This window comes from Pelodiscus sinensis, chromosome 5 (assembly GCF_049634645.1).
Source record: "Pelodiscus sinensis isolate JC-2024 chromosome 5, ASM4963464v1, whole genome shotgun sequence".
In the NCBI taxonomy this organism is placed as follows: Eukaryota; Metazoa; Chordata; order Testudines; family Trionychidae; genus Pelodiscus; species Pelodiscus sinensis.
The window spans coordinates 122,949,064-122,970,887 of record NC_134715.1 but is presented as its reverse complement, the minus strand read 5'-3'; the positions used below and the strand labels follow the sequence as shown (position 1 = coordinate 122,970,887).

At 43.7% G+C, this 21,824-nt stretch overlaps 1 protein-coding gene across 1 annotated transcript; it reads left to right on the top strand.

The window, feature by feature from the left end:
* The first annotated feature begins 2,884 nt into the window (after positions 1-2,884).
* Positions 2,885-20,787, top strand: CD8A (CD8 subunit alpha). The gene is made up of 6 exons (XM_006111661.4): positions 2,885-2,996; positions 3,924-4,295; positions 5,369-5,476; positions 5,806-5,919; positions 10,480-10,510; positions 18,209-20,787. Exons 1-6 carry the CDS (start codon positions 2,951-2,953, stop codon positions 18,258-18,260), a joined length of 723 nt encoding a protein of 240 aa, XP_006111723.3. The 5' UTR covers positions 2,885-2,950; the 3' UTR covers positions 18,261-20,787.
* Positions 20,788-21,824: the final 1,037 nt, after the last annotated feature.

Sequence of the window (21,824 nt, the reverse complement as noted above, 5' to 3'; positions counted from 1 at the left end):
AAAGAGATAGCTCACTATTGGGTTACATCGCAGTTACTGTTTTTGCACCCACAAATTTCTGTAGGGACTGTACAAATGTAGGCCATTCAGCTCTCTAAGTACCAGTTATGTGACTCATCTGACTGAGTAAGTGGCACCCAAGAAGGCTAGGTTTTCAGGTCCACCATGAATACATTAAGGGTACTCTTACTAAAAAAATTAACCATGTGTTACTTTGTCCCATCTGAGCTAGAGATTTTCATAATCTCATTGCTGCAGCAAACATAAAGGAACAGCACCCCCTAATGCCATTTGATGCAGCATAGTGTTTGTACAAGTTACAAACACATCTGCGTAACTAGGGTTGCCAGGTGTCTGGTTTTGAACCCGACAATCCAGTATTTGAGCTTTCTGTTCGGGACACAAATTGAGAAAATATAAATGTCTGGTATTTTCTAAATAAGATGCAATGCAAATTGTGATGTAATTTCAAGTGTGTCTGGTATTTTTGTTGAAACCATCTGGCAACCCTATGCGTAACAGAGCAGTGAATAAAGATGAATGGAGCTGATATTGTCTTCCTCATAAGTCATGAGTCACAAAGTAGTTCATCAAATAAAACCATCAAGACAAAATGCATCGGTATGCCCGGGTGCATATGTAAATTAAAACAGACACAAGGAAGGGTGACATAATTGAGTAAGTTGCAGACCCACTGACCTATATGAAAATGAACTATTGCAATGACATTGAAACCATGTAAAGAACTCACACAAGTCTTGTAATTTTGTTTCGTGTGTTTTAAAATTGCTTTCATTTTAATTTTATATCATGAAGTTATACCAGTAGCAACTCTGCGGCACACGACTCAAGAATCCCAAGTTTAGTTTTGAGATTCAAACATAGATTTGCTTGATGGAAATTATGAATATTTCTTTTTAATCAGAAATGCGTAATTGCTGTGTTGTTTTATCAATGCAGCACATTTCTTCTTCATATGCAAAAGTCTGGTTATATTTGGGCTGACATAAGGAACAATGCTCACCGTTTCAAGGATGTTTGCACAGCAAGATGTGGTGGAAAATCACCTGTGTTCTCACTGTATGTTCCTGTAAGAGACACAAATTACAAACACATATGCACTCGAGATCTTTTCATTTCCGATGAAGTTAGCCCAGGGTCTATATGTTTTTCTTTTTCTTTTCTTATAACTATCATGTCAAAGAAGCAACTACAATAACAATTGCATCAAAGGTTAGCGGTGTCGTGTTTCCAATATGAACGGGAAAAGGGACCCTTTGATCAGAGTCTAATGCAAACAAGCCATGCATGGGACTCTGCTCCCAAGATCCATCAGCGTTCAAAGACACGACAAGCAGAATCAGCCAAGAGAAGAAACAAGAGATGGTGCAACATAAGTCAACACCCTCCTGTCTTCTGAAGCTGCTTGCTGTGTTGCAAAGGCCTTGTGGAGTTTATGCCACTCCACCTCTGTCTGCAGTAGCCCTGGTGCAGAGAGCAAAGGCCTTGTACATAACAGAATGCGCACCTCTTCTGCAGGGCGGAAGTCACAGTGGTTAAAGAGACTAAAACCACAAGATCTGAAAAAATACCATGAGGGTCGTGGGCTGCTCATGGTGGGTTTCACACGGCACAGACCCTCAGCACTGCACAAAGCTGCTTTTGCAAAGAATTTGCAAGCACGGTGACACCTGACTGAAGGCATGGGCGGAACTAACCTACATCCCAACTGTGTATGTGTTTGATAAAACATACTGTACAAGTAGATCTAATCATGTGCTCAGTACATAAACAAAATAGTGTGTTTTGTAATCCTCATTATAGCATTTCACTAGGATTCTGGGTTGCTCTACATTAGAAACTGATGTTGATACAACTACAGCGCCCAGGGTATCAAAAATTCCCATCCGTGAGTGACACAATAACACTGACCTAACTCCCGGTATAGACAGAGGGCTTCTCCTATTGTCATAGCTACTGACTCTTGGGAAGGTAGATTACCTGAGCTGATTGGAGAACCCCTCCCACTGGCATAAGTAACATATTCACTGAAGCAGGCCTTCAGTGTAGATAAACTCTTAGGCTACGTCTACACTCGCACCCTTTTCCGGAAAAGGGATGCAGCTTAGACAAATCGGAATTGCAAATGCAGCGGGGATTTAAATTTTCCCCGCTGCATTTGCATGAACATGGCTGCCGCTTTTTTCCGGCTCGGGGCTTTGCCAAAAAAAAGCGCCAGTCTAGACAGGGATCTTTCAGAAAATAAAGCCTTTTCTGGAAAATCCCTTATTCCTGATTTTAAATCCCCGCTGCATTTGCAATTCCGACTTGTCTAAGCTACATCCCTTTTCCGGAAAAGGGTGCCAGTGTAGACATAGCCCCCATGTAATGCAATGGACTTTCCAACAGTACAGAGGAGACATGGGATCTAAACACTGAGATTGAAACAATGGGCTCTTAAACTTAAATGACAACCACCTATACTTCTCATATGGCTAAATGGGAGGAGGCTTCCAAATACATCCCAGTTAGATGGGAGGAGAGTTTGAAAGTGGATCCAATATGGAAAAAACAGAGATATCCAACTAAAGACCCCAATGCTCTTCCAATCAACATAAGAATACCATAAGAACAATGCTCAAATTTGTTTTAGTGAATGGCAAAGGAAAAGAACTGTAGCTGGTAAGAAGACCATGATTACCGTGATGAAGGGGTTTGGTATTAAATATGGAAAGATGATGGAAACACATATTAATAAATGAATCAAGGCTGACTCCAGGATGAATTCTTCTCCTGTTGGTTCATTTAATCTTGGAGGCTGAGAAACTTTCCTACGCTGTTTGCTGACATCACATCCTTTGCAAAAAGTTGTATGTCCTATCAAGTCAAATCTGCAAATTCATCTCTGTTCTACTGCGCCCTTCTTGAGAACAGTCGGCACAAGGAGATAATGGCCAGAGTTGCTTCTTTGCTGTTTTTTCTCAGTCTCAGCTTGTGTGAGTACGGAATTGCTACTAAGTGTAGCTTCTTTTAAAAGAGTAATTAATAATGGGAATCTAGGGTGGGGTCTCTAGAGTCAGTTGGATGGAGGAGTCAAATAAATAGACGAGGGAGTCAAAACAAAGATTAAAAAGCAAACAACCACCATAAGACAAATTATCAGTTTTACGGAAGATTCAGGGGGTAGCGGAGTTAGTCTGTACAGAAAAAAACAACACATGGTCTGGTAGCACTTTATAGACTAACAAAACATGTAGCTTTCATGTTTCATGTTTATCATGAGCTTTCATGGGCATAAATTCCGGTCCTCTGAAGAAGTGGTCAGTGCCCACAAAAGCCCATGATACCATCTACATGTTTTGTTAGACTATAAAGTGTTAGCCTATAAAGACCATTTGTTGTTTTTATCAGTTTTATGATTTACTTTGTTTCTGTGAGGGAATGGAGAAAATGGCTCAGAGTTTGAGCTCCATCATGTAGGTGCAGACAATGGAGTTTCTCCAGATTTACCCCAGCATGACTGAGAGCAGAATCTGGCCCAAGGATTTTTTTGGATACGTCCTGGTACACGTGGGTATAACCTGAGCTTTTACCTTGATGGATTCTCTGCAGCAGATGATCTTGAACTAGGGCAGCCATTCGTAAGGGCTAGGGTGACCGATGGGCATGCCGTAGACATGAATGCTAGCAGTTGCTGAAATATATTACCCAAGTCTGCCTGAAAGCGTGGTGATTCCTTAGCTCTGGGTATGTTCTTGGCTCACTGATCTGGGTGTCTGCATGGTGCTAATCAGCAAGGACGGAGCTTTGAGTGAGGTCTGAGGCCCCAGAAGAAGAATATGGCTTGAGATGGTGCTGAGGATACTCTCTGTGAATGGTGTGACTGTGCTGATAACTATGCCGGATGGATTTCTCTCCCTCAGGCTGCTGCAGGTCCCAGGGCCAGAGAAGTAAAATGAGCGTGAAGGTCCGCAACAGCAGCCCCTTTGTCCTGGGAGCCAAGGTGGAGCTGGAGTGCGTGATCTCAGACAACAGCCTGGCCGACAGCGGAGCATCCTGGATACGCCAACCCAAGGACTCTGCCCCCCAGTTCATCTTGTTTATTTCCTCCCTCTCCCGGGTGGCACCGACAGAGGATGGAAAACCCCCTGCAGGCTTTGAGGCAAAAAAAGATTCCAACGTTTACAAACTGACTGTGAAGAGCTTCCAGAAGCAGGACCAGGGCAATTATTACTGCATAGTCAATCGCAACCAGATGCTGCACTTCAGCTCTGGGGTTCCACTTTACCTGCCAGGTAAGCACCATCCTCACCCCATTTCAGTCCCCCTGGCTAGGCTGGAGTCCCAGCATTTCCCTTCCACCAGCCCAGCGTCATCCCTAGCATCCCTACCAGCCCTCAGACCTGGTCCTTTCTGCCCATGTGCCCAGGAGATGGTTACATGTATATGCATCTGGATCCCCTCTTAATGTTTCACTTTCCCTGAATCTCTTCAGCCATGCAAACTCACCCAGCTTCTCTGTCTCCCATCACTGATACCCCCTGCTACCCAACACACCCCATAGGGTTGCCAGGTGTCCAGTTCTGAACCAAACAGTCCAGTATTTGAGCTTTCTATTCGGGAAACAAATTGAGAAAATATAAATGAGAAAATAGAAATGTCCGGTATTTTCTAAATTAGATGTAATGTAGCTTGTGATGTAAAGTCAAGTGTGTCCGGTATTTTTGTTGAAACCATCTGGCAACCCTGCCCATCACTGACACCCATCCTCACCCCAACAGAGCCCAACCCATCTGTAAACCTGAAGGCAATCTTCTAATTGTCCTTTTCATATGTGTTCATTTTTTTTAATTGTATCCTTTGGTATATATGGTTGTGACTACTTTCTTCCACTATTTGATCTGAGGAAGTGGGTCTGGCCCACGAAAGCTCATCATCTAATAAACCATCTTGTTAGTCTTTAAAGTGCTACATTGTCCTGCATTTTGCTTCAACTACCCCAGACTAACACGGCTACATTTCTATCACTGTTCTAACAAATCAACACCCAAACCTTACCCTAGCAAAGTTTTGACCACCCCCCAAAGGGATGCCATGAAATCCACCAGGGCTTTGCTCTTGGTACCGATTGTGGGCTGCGGGGCACCGGATACTAGGCTGAGGGGCAGCAGGATAAAACCAGTGAGGGAGAGATGGATGAATGGAGAAGTTTGCTGCTCATGGAGTCTGGCCCGGACTGGGCCCTGCGGTGGCCATGCCTGGGGAAGGAGTCGCTGCTCAGGTCGGGGTCGGGGGGTGCGTTGTGGAGGGAGGGCAGCCAGGGCCAGCGATTGCCTCCACTACCTGTTGTTTCCACTGTTGTTCGCAGTTCCCACCACCACCACCGCAGCCCCCACGACGAAGGCCGCCCTCACCCCGTCCAGCCCCGCCTCCCACACCAAGGCAGCCCAGGACTGCAAACACCCCTCGGCCCCAGGTACGGCGTGTGCGCAAGGCTCGGGGGGAGCAGGGGGCTGAGACAACCCCAGCTGGGGGTGCAGGGGGGGGTCTTATTCCACGTGCTCGCTCTGCACTTGCCTTCCCCACGCCCCCCCCCCTCCACACCCACCCACCAGCGGGTCCCTCCCATCTCTCGGCGGAGCGGAACCGGGGGGCGGGCGCTGGAACCGCGCGGCGGGGCAGCCGGACCCGGCCACTGAGCCTGGATGGAGCCGTTCGCTGGAGCCTTTCTCTGCGGCAGCCGGCGCCCGGGCTGGGCGCTGGGGCTGCAGGTGCCGGTGTTGTTCCTCGCTGTTGTTTCTGCAGACACACCCCGGACTAAGCTGGATTTCTCCTGCTCCCTGTTCATCTGGGCCCCCCTGGCGGGCGCCTGCTTCCTCCTGCTCGTGGCCCTGCTGGTCACCATCGTCGTGTGTCAAAGTAAGTGTCCCTCGGCGCCCCGGGAATAGGAAGGAAAGAGCAGAACTGAGGTTGATTTGGGTATTCTCCTGATTTAGCCGTTCCTCCTGCAGTGGAAGGGTCATAGACCACATCAAAACTAATGCAAGAAAGTTCTTCTTCACACAGCACGGAGTCAACCTGTGGAACTCCTTGCCAGAGGAGGCTGTGAAGGCTAGGACTATAACAGAGTTTAAAGAGAAGCTAGATAATTTCATGGGGGTTAGGTCCATAAAAGGCTATTAGCCAGGGGATAGAAATGGTGTCCCTGGCCTCTGTTTGTCAGAGGCTGGAGGTGGATGGCAGGAGATAAATCGCTTGATCATTGTCTACAGTCCACCCCCTCTGGGGCACCTGGCGCTGGCCACTGTCAGCAGACAGGCTACTGGGCTAGATGGACTTTTGGTCTGACCCAGTACGGCCGTTCTTATGTTGTTATAGAACACTAGAACTGGAAGGGACCTCCAGAGGGCATCAAGTCCAGTCTCCTGCCCTCATTAAGCACCTACTGGCTCATCCCTGATAGATGTCTATCTAATCTCTTAAATATCTCCAGAGATGGGTGATTCCACAGCCTCCCTAGGCAATTTATTCCAGTGTTTAACCACCCTGACACTTAGGAAGTTTTTCCTAATGTCCAACCTAAACCTCCCTTGCTGCAGTTTAAGCCCATCGCTTCTTGTCCTAACCTCAGAGGTCAAAGAGAACAATTTTTCCCTCTTCTCTTTGTAACACCCTTTTAGATCATTTATATAGGACTCTGTAGTGTAAAGAGGGACTAGAAAGGGGGGAGACAATGGAGTGTAAATAAATTCACTAAGACTAGCGTTACCTGTACTAAACTATGTTGGTGTGACTGCAACCGGGATAGTAATCTCATTTGTTGAGAGAGGGATATGGCTAAGTCAGTGCAAAAGCTAGGAGCTAGGCAAAGGTGAATTGGTGGAATTAAATCCATTTAAAATCTGTGTACACTGAGGCAAAGCATTAATGTAGACTTGCTTATATCCATGTAATCCTCGCTCCAATAAATTTAGCTTAATTCACAGAAGTTGCACAGATTTAAAGTTGAATCCATTTTTTTAACCAGTTGTGTGGACACTTAAATTGCTACTGAATTAGGGTGATTAGGTACCATCTACTCTACAACCAATTTACTGCTCAAAGGAACTGTGCCAGTTCAAATTAAATCAGTTTATTTATAGAGCCATAGATTCCAACCCCAGAAAGGCCCAGTGCAATCAAGAGTCTGACCTACTGTATACACAGGTAATAGAACTCCCTCCGAAATAATTTCTGGAGCAGATCTTCTTTTTAGATATCTGTCACAAAAACATCCAGTCTTGATTTTAAAATGGTCAGTGGTGGCAAATTCACCATGACCCTTGGTAAATTAAGAACATAAGAACATAACAATTGTTCCAATTGTTAATTACTTGGACTGTTAAAAACATGTCTTATTTCCAGACTAAGTTTGGTTAGCCTCAATGTCCAGCCATTGGATCATGTCATACTTATCTCAGCTACACTGAAGAGCCAATAATCAAATATTTATTTCCCATCTAAACACTAAGGTTACGTCTACACTGGCATGATTTTCCAAAAATGCTTTTAACGGAAAACTTTTCCGTTAAAAGCATTCTTAGAAAAATCGCGTCTAGATTGGCAGGATGCTTTTCCGCAAAAGCACTTTTTGCGGAAAAGCGTCCGTGGCCAATCTAGACGCGGTTTTCCGCAAAAAAGTCCCGATCGCCATTTTTGCGATCGGGGCTTTTTTGCAGAAAACAGTACTATGCTGTCTACACTGGCCCTTTTGCGCAAAAGTCTTTCGGAAAAAGACTTTTGCCCGAACGGGAGCAGCATAGTATTTCCGGAAAAGCACTGATGATTTTACATGAGATCGTCAGTGCTTTTCCGGAAATTCAAGCGGTCAGTGTAGACAGCTGGCAAGTTTTTCCGCAAAATCATCTGATGATTTTGCAGAAAAACTTGCCAGTCTAGACACAGCCTAAGGGTGTGTCTAGACTGCATGGGTTTTTTTGAAAAAAAGGGGTCTTTTTTCGAAAAAACTTCCCCTGCGGCTAGACTGCTGCTGCGTTCTTTCAAGAGGAAATCAAAAGAACCGGGCAGTTTTTTCAACCATGGAAAACCTCGTTTTATGAGGAAAAATGCCTTTTTTTCGAAAGAGCACTTTGAAAAAAAGGTGCTACGTAATGCAAATTGTGCTTTTTCAAAAAAGAGCATCCAGACTGCCTGGGTGCTCTCTTTCAAAAAAGCGGCTTGCTTTTTCAAAGTACTGGTTGTAGTCTAGATGCTCTTTTTCGAAAAAGGCTTTTTTGAAAGTATATTTCGAAAAAGCCTCTTTCGAAAGGGGCTCGCAGTCTAGACATAGCCTAAGTGATTGTAATCAAGACATCTCATAACCACTTAGCCATTAAAAAACCGCTGGAGATAAATGGATACAATTTCTGCATGTAAACCAGCTCTATGAAATACAGGTTGAACCTCTCTAGTCCAGCATCCTCGGTGCTGAACCAGAGAATTTGCTGGAGCATGGGAGGTCAATATTGTCTAGCAGCATTGCCAACATTTCCACTGCTTAAAAGACTCTTAAAAGGCCCTTAAAAGACAATTAGGGGTAAATTAAAGCTAAAATACAGCACAGAACACAGAGAGCCAGTCTTATGGTTGTAAAGAAACTTTATGGGACCATGGGAAACTTGGCCACATCCATGACAAGTGGACATCTGGCTAACTAAAATCATGCCGGACCACAGAGGTTGCTGGACCAGTGAGTGCTGGACTAGAAAAGTTCAACTTGTACTAACCGTTAATGCCCAGAGTACCAAAAGAATAGGTGTTTCACGTAAGAGCCACAACTGCAGTGCAATGATAATCTCACAGTAGAATACATAAATAAATAACATTGAAATATCCTTCCATGAAAATCATTCCTCTTCTAAAAATACAAATGCCCGGATATTGGAGTGCTTGCAAGGTAGGAGCGTAATTTGACCATCTTCAATGAAGCCAAATGTCTATTGAAGTCAACAGGAGCAAAAGACCCTCTAACCTCAGAGCAGGAGCTCAACACATTTAGTTGGATAAGGCATCTCAGTCCAGCATTTCAGTGACACCTGTTAGACCAGACATTTTGAAATGCTGCAGAACTGCGTCAATTATTGTTTGCTCTTTGTCAGTTGGAAGCATCATTAAACATTCATTTGAAGCAATTATTTCTATGACTGTTGAATGGCCTGGAGATTCCTCCAGCAGAGAGCAATCAAGGCCATGAAAATGATTTTGCCCCAAAATGTGGCCTGTTTCATTTGTGCTAAAATAAAAGATTCTCCCTTCTCCGGTATGTTGTATCTAATCGAGCTCTGGTGCAACATCAATGGAGTTATGCCAAAGGTGACTTTGACTAAGTGGGCTGGATCTGCCATTGGTGTAAATGTACACAGCTCCATTGAAGTAAGGGGAGCAAGGCTAATTTACACCAAGGGTATGTCTATACTTGCACCCTCTTTCAAGAGAGGGATGCAAATGAAGACATTTGAAATTGCAAATGAAGCCGGGATTTAAATATCCCACGCTTCATTTGCATAATCGCATTATGGTGCTATTTCGAAATAGCACTGTTTTGAAATACAAACAAATACAGTGTAGATGCGGTTATTTCGGGAGAACACCCTTCTTCCAAAATAACTGTTAAACCTCATTTTATGAGGAATAAGGATTATTTTGGAAGAAGGGTGTTCTCCCGAAATAATCACGTCTATACCGCGTTTTATATTTCGAAATAGCGCCATAACATGATTATGCAAATGAAGCATGGGATATTTAAATCCTGGCTTCATTTGCAATTTCAAATGCCTTCATTTGCATCCCTCTCTTGAAAGAGGGTGCATGTGTAGACGTACCCCAGGGGAGGATCTGGCCCAATATGTCTTGTTATGCCAGAGTATGTTGGTAACAGAAATAGATTCAATGAGCAGGGCAAGCCACAGAGTGTGGCTTTACTCAAAAAGCCCTCCTGTGTTTCAGGGTCAGATCTCAGTTACATTGGTGTAAATTCGATGATATTCTGCCGCAGTCCATGCCGCTTGCCAATTGTAGAAATAAATAATCGCTGTAAACAAAATTTCACTGGCTTTGCAAATCAGTGTAGAGAGCAAACAGTAAAGTACAGACAGTACACAGTTCTGAGCTTACGTCTTAAGTCTTGACTGCAAACTGAAGGGTCGCACATGCAACTGTTAATCATAAGAATGGATCTTATTCCTGAGAGCAGTTTCAAGGATTACCCTAGGAGTAAGCACTGCATAAGAACTATTTGCCTTTATTAAGGGTTGCCCCCCAAAAAACTAAAAGAGACTTTGGCTAATCCAAATCTGCAGCAAATATAAACTCAACTGCAGAGAAAGTTTCACGGTGGAGGAAAGGGGTAGGAATGCCAGCAATGAGTTGCTGTGGCATCTTTTTTACTGAACGATGACTCGCCAGTTCTTTAAACTTAATCTTCTTTTCTTTTTATTTAAGAATCCAGAAGACGAAGATGCAAATGTAAAAGGTTGGTAAATGACCACATGGGGGCATTTTCTCTTTAGTTCAGTGGCTTCTTGAACAAAGTGTTATAAAGTACACTGATACCAAAAACTCCCATGCATTCTACGTCCCCTCTCCCATGCTTGCACATTATTCATTTTGAGGTTTTGTGTGTGCCATTACCTCAGGAAAATCAGCCTTAAGGTTGTGACCGCCCAAGTTGCGAACCCCCACACTTACAACCATTTTTTAAGTGTGGAAGGTCCGTAAACCCCCAACTTATGTCCTCGTCCCGCATTTATGATGGTGGACAGTGCACAACGCCTATCGTAAATGAGAGTCGACTTACAGCGCCCCAGACTTGCGACACTTCCTCAGCAACTGATTGTGTCGCAAGTCGGGGGCTGCCTGTATGTGCTTAAAACTGAACTGTACATAAATCCTTTTCTGGATCAGGGCCAGAGTGATCAACTCCTCACAGGATCAAGCCCTAAGTGTGTAACAAAAGACCTGTCATAATATACACACACAAGGAGGCAGTATTACAGTTGCTATGGAAACTGGAAAGTTCTGAATTTTTTGACATCTCAAATATGAGGCCCATTTTCTTGCATTTTTCTGTTTCCAAAACTATGACAGAATGCAAGAGATGCAGTAACTGGCCCTCTCTGTTGCATTCAACATGGAGTTTGAGGCTACTTTTGGATGTCATTTCTTTCTCCCTTTTTCAAATAATTGCATGATGTTTATCTGAATGAACGACTGCACATTCAGATAAGCAAACTAAAATGTACCTGTTATCAGTATAAACAAATGAACAAACAAATGAATGAATAGCAATAACAACTAGCATTCGGGCTCAACCCGACAAGTTCTGTCCGCACAGACTTCATGGGCACTCCATACACCATGGCTACGTCTAGACTGGCATGATTTTCCCAAAATGCTTTTAACGGAAAACTTTTCCGTTAAAAGCATTTTCGGAAAAATGCGTCTAGATTGGCAGGATGCTTTTCCGCAAAAGCACTTTTTGCGGGAAAGCATCCGTGGCCAATCTAGACGCGCTTTTCCGCAAAAAAGCCCCGATCACCATTTTCGCGATCGGGGCTTTTTTGCGGAAAACAGTACTATGCTGTCTACACTGGCCCTTTTGTGCAAAAGTCTTTCGGAAAAAGACTTTTGCCCGAATGGGAGCAGCATAGTATTTCCGGAAAAGCACTGATGATTTTACATGAGATCGTCAGCGCTTTTCCGGAAATTCAAGCGGCCAGTGTAGACAGCTGGCAAGTTTTTCTGGAAAAGCTGCTGATTTTGTGGAAAAACTTGCCAGTCTAGACACAGCCCATGTGCTTATAAAATCACATTGTTATTGTCCATCTTAAAAGCTATTGCCAGCATTAAATAAGACCTCACAATAGCACTGATGGGAAATTAAGGCAAACAGATGTAAGTAGCTTTAAATTATTTGCCAGTGGCCCACTAGCACAAATCCATACTACAGACAAGCCCTAAGTATCACTGTGGGGATTAGCATTTAGAAGATGTGGATTTAAGGAATGCTCAGTGTAATATTTTCAAACCTCCAAAGCCTTTTATTTTGCAGATCCAACCTCTGCAAATACAGCTCAGCTCACATGCTCCCTTCAGGGCCCACAGAAGTCAGATTTTAAATTTCAAAACAAGCTACATTTGAGTTACCTGACAAAAGAATAATGTTTTGTGAAAGGCTTTTCAATGGAAATGCCTTCTGATCTTTAAACAGTTGCTACCACCATATTGTGATCATATCATAGCACATCAGATCCTCTACACAGGACCAGCTCCCTTCACCCCACAATGTCCCTCTATTATCTCATTCTGTCTCCAATATGAAACATTTATTGCCTTACTGTCATTCTTACCTACTGGTGAATGTCTCCTGTTCTGATCCAGAGAATAGTAGCGGATACGGTCAAGACGAACTGAGTATATAATAGTTTTTTTCAGTTTTGGGCTTAAACTGAAAATAAAAAAGGTTCAGTTCCAAAACTGATTTTTTTTTCAAAACAAAATACCATTTTGGAACAAAAAATAGTTGTTTTTCATGTTGAAATGATGAAACTGATACCCTCCAACATTTTTTACAATACAATTCCGATTGTTTTTGGCCAAAACTATTCACTGGGTTTGACCCTAATTTGCAAATAGTTTTGGTGACTTGAAAATGCCTTTTGTGGTGTATTTACTATTCACCAAAACAAAACAAATTAACTTAGCTCCGTAACAGCCCCCAGCTAAGAAGGGTTGACTCTTTAGTTCAAGTTGTAGCAGCTCATTTATAGATCTGGACATGCCCAAGTCAGCAGGGCTGACAGCCTCACTGGGTCCCTGGGCAAGGTGCGGAGGGGGGGGACCTGACTCCATGCTCCTGGAAGAGGCGTGGCTTCAGGCAGGAGGGGTGGGGTTAGGGGAGCTAGCCCCCAGCTTTTCCCGACTCATCCCGCGCTGCACTGTGTCTCCCCCACTTTGGCAGCCCTCACAGTGGCCAGGAGTGCACCACAGTGGCGCTCCACCAGCGATTTAAAGGGTCCAGGGCTCCAGTTACTGCTGCTGTTGCATGTCACCAAGCCCCAGGGCAATTGCCTCCTTTGCCCCCCTTCTCGGCAGGCCTGCCCCAGGTCAGTCCCTGGTGTGTCGGCTAAGAGATCACCATGCCATGATGTATCTTTTTTTTTTTTTGTACAGCACCCAGCACAACGGGTCTTAGTCCATGACTGGGGCTTGTAGATACTACAGTAATAAATAATAAAAATATTGCCGGTTTGCCTACCCAAAACTCCCATTGCAATTACTATGCTATGTTAATATGGGAAAAACTTAAGAGGAGAACTATGGAGTATGGAACTCCGAGCGTGAGATACCAAGTGCTTCAGGAAACAGACTTTTTTATTAGACCGTGCATATCTGAAAAAATTACATTTAAATTTCTTACATTTCCATTATTTTAAAGTTTTTCCCCAAAAGAGCTTAGCAAAGCAAGTATGCCTTAGTGCATCAAATGCTTCGGCTGATGTGTCATTTGTGCGACAAATGAAAGCTTGGGGAAATGGAAACCAGTATGTACATATTTCCCTATTGCAGTCAAAACCAGCTAAAGAGATTATACTCAACCTTCCCCAAAAATTCACCTGAGGACTGACTGAAACTTGGAAAATGTCAGGCTAGAAGGAACATCCTGGAAAATGTTTAGGCTATCAGCCCTTACTGGGGAGGTACCCGGTTCCTTTTTGCAACATGTGGGCTGTGTCTACACTGGCCCCTTCTTCGGAATAGCCATGCTAATTTAGAACTTTGGAATAGGGAAATGCGCGGGGGATTTAAATATCCCCCGCGGGATTTAAATAAACATGGCCACCGCTTTTTTTCCGGCTTGGGGAAAGGCCGGAAAAGAGTGTCCAGACTGGCGCGATCCTCCGGAATAAAGCCCTATTCTGGAGGATCTCTTATTCCTACTTAAAAGTAGGAAAAAAAGTGGCGGCCATGTTTATTTAAATCCCGCGGGGGATATTTAAATCCCCCGCGCATTTCCCTATTCCAAAGTTCTAAATTAGCATGGCTATTCCGAAGAAGGGGCCAGTGTAGACGTAGCCGTGGTGTTTTAACCTCAGACTTTACAGCAGTGAATAAAATGGGTGTCGCAGACATTGACAGGAAATCAGAATTAAAGGCCCAGTCCTGAAAATCTTTATTCACAGGCATAGACCTTGCTCTGGTGAGAAGTCCCACGGATTTCGATAAGAACCCTTCAGAAGTCAATGGCACAACTCAGAGAACTGCATCTCAGCTGGGTCTGGCTGCAGGACTGGCACTGGCAACTTCAGGGTTTATGTTTGCCACTACCAATGAATTATCAGTGAAAATATGTAGCGTATACTGAGCCAGAGCCTCAGCTGCTGTAAACAAGCATACATCCAAAGGCCCTGGAGAGGGGCAGGTTAGGATCAGGCCCAGTAGGCTATCCTTTTAGCTGGACCTGATTAAACTAGATAAAATAAGAATGGCCATCCTAGTCAGACCAGAGGTCCATTTAGCCCAGTCTCCTGCCTTCCGACAGTGGCCAATGCGAGGTGCCTTGGAGGGAACAAACAGAACAGGAAATCATCAAGTGGTCCCTCCCCTGTTGCCTATTCCTATTACAATAGAAGAAGGTGATTTCAGATATTTCCCAGACAGTCCTGGGCTGGATCCGGTGTGTACTGAGCACCTGCTGCACCGTATCTAGTGTCTGAAGTGAATGGGAGCAGTGAGTGCTAAGCAGAGAGCTCAACCTCGGATCCTTTGCTCACCTAAGCAGTCCCAGCACTGTTGGAGCTGCAGTTCATATGAATGAGAAGGATTAGTAGCATCAGGCCTGAGAGACTCAGCATTTGGCTGCTGATAGACTTGGAGTGCACAGCAAGCAGGAAATGGGCTTATTATTTGCTCCATCTTTGCATCATATTATAAAGCATGATGATGATTATTGATTAGTAGTGCCAAGAGCCCTAGTCGTGGACCAGCGCCCCATTGTGCTAGGTGCCACACAACCACAGTACATAAAGCCCCCAAGCACCTACAGTCCAACCATCAGACAGGAGACAACAGATGGATGCACACAAACAGGGGAGTACAACGAATGATTGAGACAATATTGCTCAGCCTGACAGGCAAAGGTCTCCGTGCACCAGCAACAGAACCGTTGTCAAGCTTTTTGCAGGCATCACAGCAAAAAAAAAAAAAAAGATTTTTAAGGAGGATTTGAGGGAGCATAATGTATTAGTCATGTGAATGCTTATGGGGAGGCTTCTCCCAAGTGTAAGGGGCTGCACGGGAGAAAGCACAAAGGTGCTTGTTTGAAATGTTAACAAGTGGGAGATGGAGAGTGATTTCATGATCTATCAGAGGCAGAAATTGACATCTTGATTCTAAATGAGAAATGACAGATAAGGTGGGGGTAAGTCATGACAGGCCCTGAAAGCAAAGACAAATAGATTTTTAGGCTATGTCTAGACTACAGGCTTCTTGCGCAAGAGCGCGTCCACACTGCAAAAGCACATTGGAAAAGCGATGTGCTTTTGCGCAAGAGAGCGTCCAGACTGCATGGTCACTCTCTCGCAAGAAAGCTCTGATTGCCATTCACAGGATGGCCACCAGGGCACCTGTGCTTCTTCTGGTAGGCTGTTTTTGTGCAAAAAAACCTGTTTCCTATCCCCACACACCTTTTTGCACGAGAGTTCTTGCATAAAAAGGAGTTATGCCTCGGAGAAAGAGGAATACCTATACCGCAAAAAACCTCTGTTCTGTTGACTCACTGTAAAATTTTCTTGCACAAAAACGTGCTTGAGGTGTGGACGTTCCACGGGTTTTTGCGCCCATTTTGGTGCAAAAACCCTGTAAGGTAGACGTAGCCTTAGATTTGGAAAGGAATCCGTTTTTATCAGTAATGTCAGTAAACACTGATTTCACTGCACACATGCAAACCAACAAAAACATATTTCCGTTGATACTTGAAATTTACAAATAGGCAAAATAAGAAAAATGCTGGTTCAGAACTTTTTAGGATCAACATCCACTTATTTTTTTCTTTTGAAATACACTTATTACAAATGGACTAGCAACTTAATAATAAAACTAGGTATGGCTGGTTGATTTAAGACTATTTAATGTGTTTATTTTGACCTGTGATGTGGACAATTTCTGTTTTAATGGTTTATAAAAATTTAATTTTCTGAACCTCAGCATCGAAAGTCAAGAAATAATTGTGCCCCCCTAATTTCCCATAACTGTGAAAATTTAAATTGATAAAAATAGAAAAAAAGTCTTAAAACCCATAAACTGTGCAACTGTGAACATAGAAACTGATAAAGTCTAAAAAATTGTTTAAAATATACATAGCCATTTGTTGAAATTATAAAAATAAAATAAAAATAAAATTCTTCCAAGCCTACTTATGTTTGATACAAAGCAAACATTTCAGTCTGTGGTTTTTAGACATTTACATACTTTCTTAAGATCAGAAGCAACCCACGGACCACATGCCCTTTTTACCTCCCAGTTCAGAAGCCACACCTGCTGTGCAGAAACCAAAGATCTTAGCTACTTGAAAAAATAGTAGCACGACAGGATGGCAAATAAACTCACTTCAGCATGCTAAGTATTGACAGCTTAGTTACTTCCCTCCTTTTTTCTTGGGTCTACTTCCTGTTTGCTGCATAGGACTTTACAATAGCGTGCAAAGGATTTCCCCCAGTTGCCTGCAGCCCCTACAGCCCTAATCAATCCAAGTCACTTTGCATTAAGGTTATTTTCCATGCGTGCTTGTTACCCCTCCAGGTCTGGTGCTGCAGACAGAATTGATTATGCCACATGCTAATGCTTGCCATTTTTTCAAAAAATCTCATAATATTGCACCATAATGTTAAGGTGCAAACTTCAGTAGTCAATTTGTTAAAGTTATGTTAAAGTTTCCACTTTTGTTTTAAAAAGACAATTCTTGTCCTCATGGTTGCAGAGAAACACCTGAAAACATAACCTGGGTGTCTCCTAAAGGCTCAGAAACTAGAGGAAGCAAAATGCAGGACAATGTAGCACCTTAAAGACTAACAAGATGGTTTATTAGATGATGAGCTTTCGTGGGCCAGACCCACTTCCTCAGATCAAATAGTGGAAGAAAGTAGTCACAACCATATATACCAAAGGATACAATTAAAAAAAAATGAACAAATATGAAAAGGACAAATCACATTGCAGAACAGGAGGGGGATGCGGGGGGGGGGGGGGGGAGGAAGGAAGGTAAGTGTCTGAAACTAGAGGCAAATAGAAAGAATCCAAAGTGCTTTATTTTTTTAAAATCCCATGGTTTTAAAGCCAATCTCGTGATTACAGGGGGCTTAACTCATGATTTTTGATGTTTGGGCTTGGCTATGCTGTGTTGCAAAAAACAATATGAAGTAGCTGCACAGGATCCAGATTGGGAACTAGGTTGTCTATCAAAAAGCCTTTATAGGTCCTGAAAGTTCTGGACAGGGCTGCCACTAACAGAAAGTGTCACTAGTTGATGACTAACAGATGCTCCACCACCAGAAGTGCTTCACGGTCTACAGTTTGAGAGAACCACTGGTTTAAATCCCATTTAATTAGTTAATCAGTTAATCATTAAATTTAAACCACTAACTAATTAAATGAGAGCATGTGAGGGGCTTCCATCCCGGTGTATGGCTGCTTTTTGGGTACCAATTAATAGTTGCCCAGTAAACATCACCCATTAAGGGTGATACTTACTGGGTAACAATTAAGCAGTTACCCATTAATATCACGGACAATGAGTGAAGGTAGGACTGGGGGAAGTAGGCCCTCCCTCCCCAATCCCGTCTTAACCCCATTTCTTCTGCCCATGGGGAGATGGGGCAACGTGTGGCTCTGGATCCCTCCTCCCCCTCCACAGTACCATGGGGATATCAGAGGGTGCATAGCCCTAGACACACGCTGGGGGCGGAGTGTGGGCAGGACATGCCTGATGGTTTGGGAAGGTATATCTCTTCCCCCACCTATAATACCCGCTGCCCCTAGTTAACTTCCCTAGTTCAGATGAAGGCCAAATGAGCTGATCAATGTTGGGAGATCTTGCTTTTATACCAGTCTCATTTTCTTGTTCATTTCACATCCAAGTAAATCCTGAACATTGCCTCTTCCTCTCTCTCTTTAGACCTATGAATGGGAACAATGGAAAACCCAGCATGCCAAACAGATATGTGTAATGTGACCGAGCCATTTGTATCTGGATCGCCCAACGGGAGCTGTCATCACATAAACAAGCCATCCGTCCATTTCCGTTCCTCAATCTCACCCCCACTTTATTTTTAAAACTGTTGTTGTACTTTCTATTCTGTTCATTTTTAAAGGGCAAACTGTTCAGAAAGAGCATATGGACATTGCTGGACACCAGCCCCTCCAAACTTTTCATGACAGTATTTCAAGCTGGTTTCCAAGTCTTAAAAGAAAAGTATTCCAAATGATGTAATCTGAAACTTTGGCAAAGTGCCAATGTATTTGACATCTGTGGGCCAAATCCTGAAATTTGCATTGTCTTTACTCAGGCAAATATCGCTTGACAGCCAAGAGACCTCACCGTTCGGTCTGCTGGGAATTTTGCCTGCATAAAACTGAGTAAAGACTTCCAGATTAGGCCTGCTGGGACAAAGTATGTGATCCCGCAGCCACTGAACTCATGCACTTCAGTGATGCATTTCTGTGGCCTCCGAAGCAGTGTTCCCTCTAATCTTTGTGGCAGCACAGCTTCCCAGGTGATTAATCAGCCCCTCCCAGTCAGTCAGCTCCATCCAAGGAACCCTGAGTCTCTGACTGGGGGCAGGGCTGATTAATTACCTGTGAAGCTGTGCTGCTGCACAGTTTAGTGGGAACACTGCTCCTGAGCATAGTTTTGTTGCTGTTTACAATGGGAATGATATTTAATCTTATGAACATCCCAACACCAAGCTAGCTGGTTGTGGGGCATTAGCACAGGCCCCAGGCACTGCTAAGGGGCTCCTGATTTTTATTTTTTAAATGGGGCAAAAAAGCCAGATAAGTTTTTGAGCAATCACAGTTTAGTATCGGCAACTGGCTAAAGTCAATGAAACTGTAAAACTTTTAGGAGACATGATGCAGTATTGAAAGGGCAAATGCTACATACAGGCTGTTATTTCTTTTACGGTCCCTAAGACTAAAGATTGCAGGTTCTGTCACTCTGCCCTTACTCAGGTAGGCGCTCACTGAATTCAGTGGGAGTTTTGATTGGTCAAGGTATGCAGGAGGATTCATCCTGATTTTAGGCACCCATAAGTAAGTAGCCAAGAGTAAATCTAGCCCCACTCTCCCTTCTGCAAACCAGTGTTTTAAGCATGGAATGAAAGATTTTATTTTTTTCCAACTATGCAGTTGATGTAAATATTTTCTTGCTGTAATTGCTATAAAATCTTTCAATATTTCTGTTCCCAACAATCAGTATAAATACGGTGGAACAATTCAACTATACTTCTAAATATTCTCACAGAAGTGCATCTCCTTTTCTTTGTCTTAGCCTCCGAAAAGCTAGAGAACTAAATAGAAAGAGAGATGATCTTTCTGCTGAGAGATTTCATTGAGGGTAGGAAGATATTGCTGTGGTTAAAGATGCCTATCTGGGCTTCAGGAGACCTGGGCTCAAACCCCAGCTTTACCACATTTGTAACCTTCATTGCTCTGTGCCTCAGTTTCCCATCTGTAAAAAGGGGACAATAATACTTCCCTCTCTTGTTGCGATGCTACAGCCCTAACTACTTTGGAGGTGCTCAGATACTTTGGTGATGAAGGCTTATAATTCCATAGATGCAAGATGCTGACTGGCAAGAGAGATTTCATATTTATACACACATCAACCAATCTCAACACTTGTGAATAGGTTCTTTCACTAGCCCAAAAATACTTTGGTGGCATATTTTAATAATCTACAAATACTGAGATATAATAATGTAATAAACACTGCATGTTGACCTGATCAGCAAGTGGAAGTTACAGTACAGTATGGTGGATTGGGGGAATGTCCTGTATGAATGTATTGATCTCACTTAATAGGGGGCTGTGGGGAAAAACAAGTAGGAAAGCAACAAGATAGCTAGAGGCAAACAACCCTCCCAACAAACATGGGAACAGAAGTAGTGTGAGGGCCCTTTATAACGCAATGGCATTCCTCCGGGCCAAAGTGACATTGCAATCCTGCCAATGCAAGGAACTCATAGATCAAAGGGCTGTAAACAATTACATCTCCTCAGGAGAAAAAGGAGGGTCAGTTGTCTGCCCACAGTGACAAACCTAGAGAGAGGCTCTGTGGAAGAGTCTGAAAGACTAGGATCTTTCCCCAGATCCAGGGAATTGTGTACTTTAGGGCTGTGGTGCCCAACCACAGCGAGCTAGCCACACTCAACTGGCCAAATAGCCACTAGCGGCTAGTGTTTTGGACATCACAGCTTTCAGAAAAGACAGGCAAGCATGTAGGGAGTTGATTGTTTTGAGATTTGTTTTCTTTGAAAAGCTTTTGTACTAAATAAATAATACTTTGCTTGACGAAAGCGGCGTGGTCACTAATTATCACTGCCAATGGCTCCAGGGAGATGGAATTGCGGGCACCGAAGATAAATCAGACCTGCTGAGGTAACCATGATTGATCACAGAGGATTGGAGTGTGGGAGGAGCACATGATTCCATGCCAAGAGATCAGTATCAGAGGGGTAGCTGTGTTAGTCTGAATCTGCATAAACAACGAGAAGTCCTGTGGCACCTTATAGACTAACAGATTTATTGCAGCATAAGCTTTCATGGGCAAAGACCCACTTCGTCAGATGCATCTGGCAAAGTAGGTCTTTGCCCACAAAAGCTTATGCTCCAATAAATCTGTTAGCCTATAACAGGACTTCCCGTTGTTCATACCAAGAGAGGTGGTGGCATGAAGCTCAAGACCTGAGAGGGGTGCACATGTAGAGACCAGAAGGAGTCAGAGGTGCAGCTAGCTCAATAACATTTGACAATTTTGTTACTCAAAGCATAACTAATCTGTGGAACTCCTTGCCGCAAGATATTATTGAAGCCAGGAGTATTGCAAGATTCAAAACCAAATTAGACATCTATATGTATCTAAAGTGTTATATTGCAGTAGCACCCTGAGGCCCCATTGTGTTAAATGCTCTACCTACAGATCATAAGACAGTCCCTGCCTTGGTATTTATAGTCTACATATACAAATTAAGGGTAGGAAGGGAAATTCAGTCCCAAACAGGGAAAATGATTTGACCAAGATGATAGAGCAGATCAGGGACAAAGCTGGGAGTAGCAAGTAGGTCTCTTTATGCCTTGTCCATTGCTGCAGCCTCTAGACTAGGGGTGGAGAACCTTTTTAGGGTCAGGGGCCACTAACACGCAGAGATATCAGTCGAAGACTGCACAAAAGTGAGAAGAAAAACAAAACCACACCACACACTCATGCACACACACAAAAATGGTTGTGGTATGATGTTCTTTTTTATTCTTATTTAGAATTTGATGTTAAAGGGGCATTGCTGGCCGCGTATAGCTCCAGTCTGCCAGACGCTGTTCCCTGCTGCAGCCAGCCAATTCAGGGAACGGGGGAGGGGAAGAGAAACTGGCCTGCTGTGGTCTCCCCTTTTTCCCGAAAGGTGCCCCATGCAAGGAAGGGGCTCGGGGCGCTTCCCTTCCCTTCCACTCTGGGAACGGATTCCCTCCTCCCTCTCCTCTCCTCTGGTCCCGCCCGGCTCCTTATCAGCAAAAGG

Bases quoted from the DNA above. Each gene is read 5' to 3' on its own strand.
- CD8A (XM_006111661.4), top strand. From the start codon at position 2,951: ATGGCCAGAGTTGCTTCTTTGCTGTTTTTTCTCAGTCTCAGCTTGT. The intron at 2,997-3,923 runs GTGAGTACGGAA...TCTCTCCCTCAG, and splicing joins TTTTCTCAGTCTCAGCTTGT to GCTGCTGCAGGTCCCAGGGC. The intron at 5,477-5,805 runs GTACGGCGTGTG...TTGTTTCTGCAG, and splicing joins CAAACACCCCTCGGCCCCAG to ACACACCCCGGACTAAGCTG.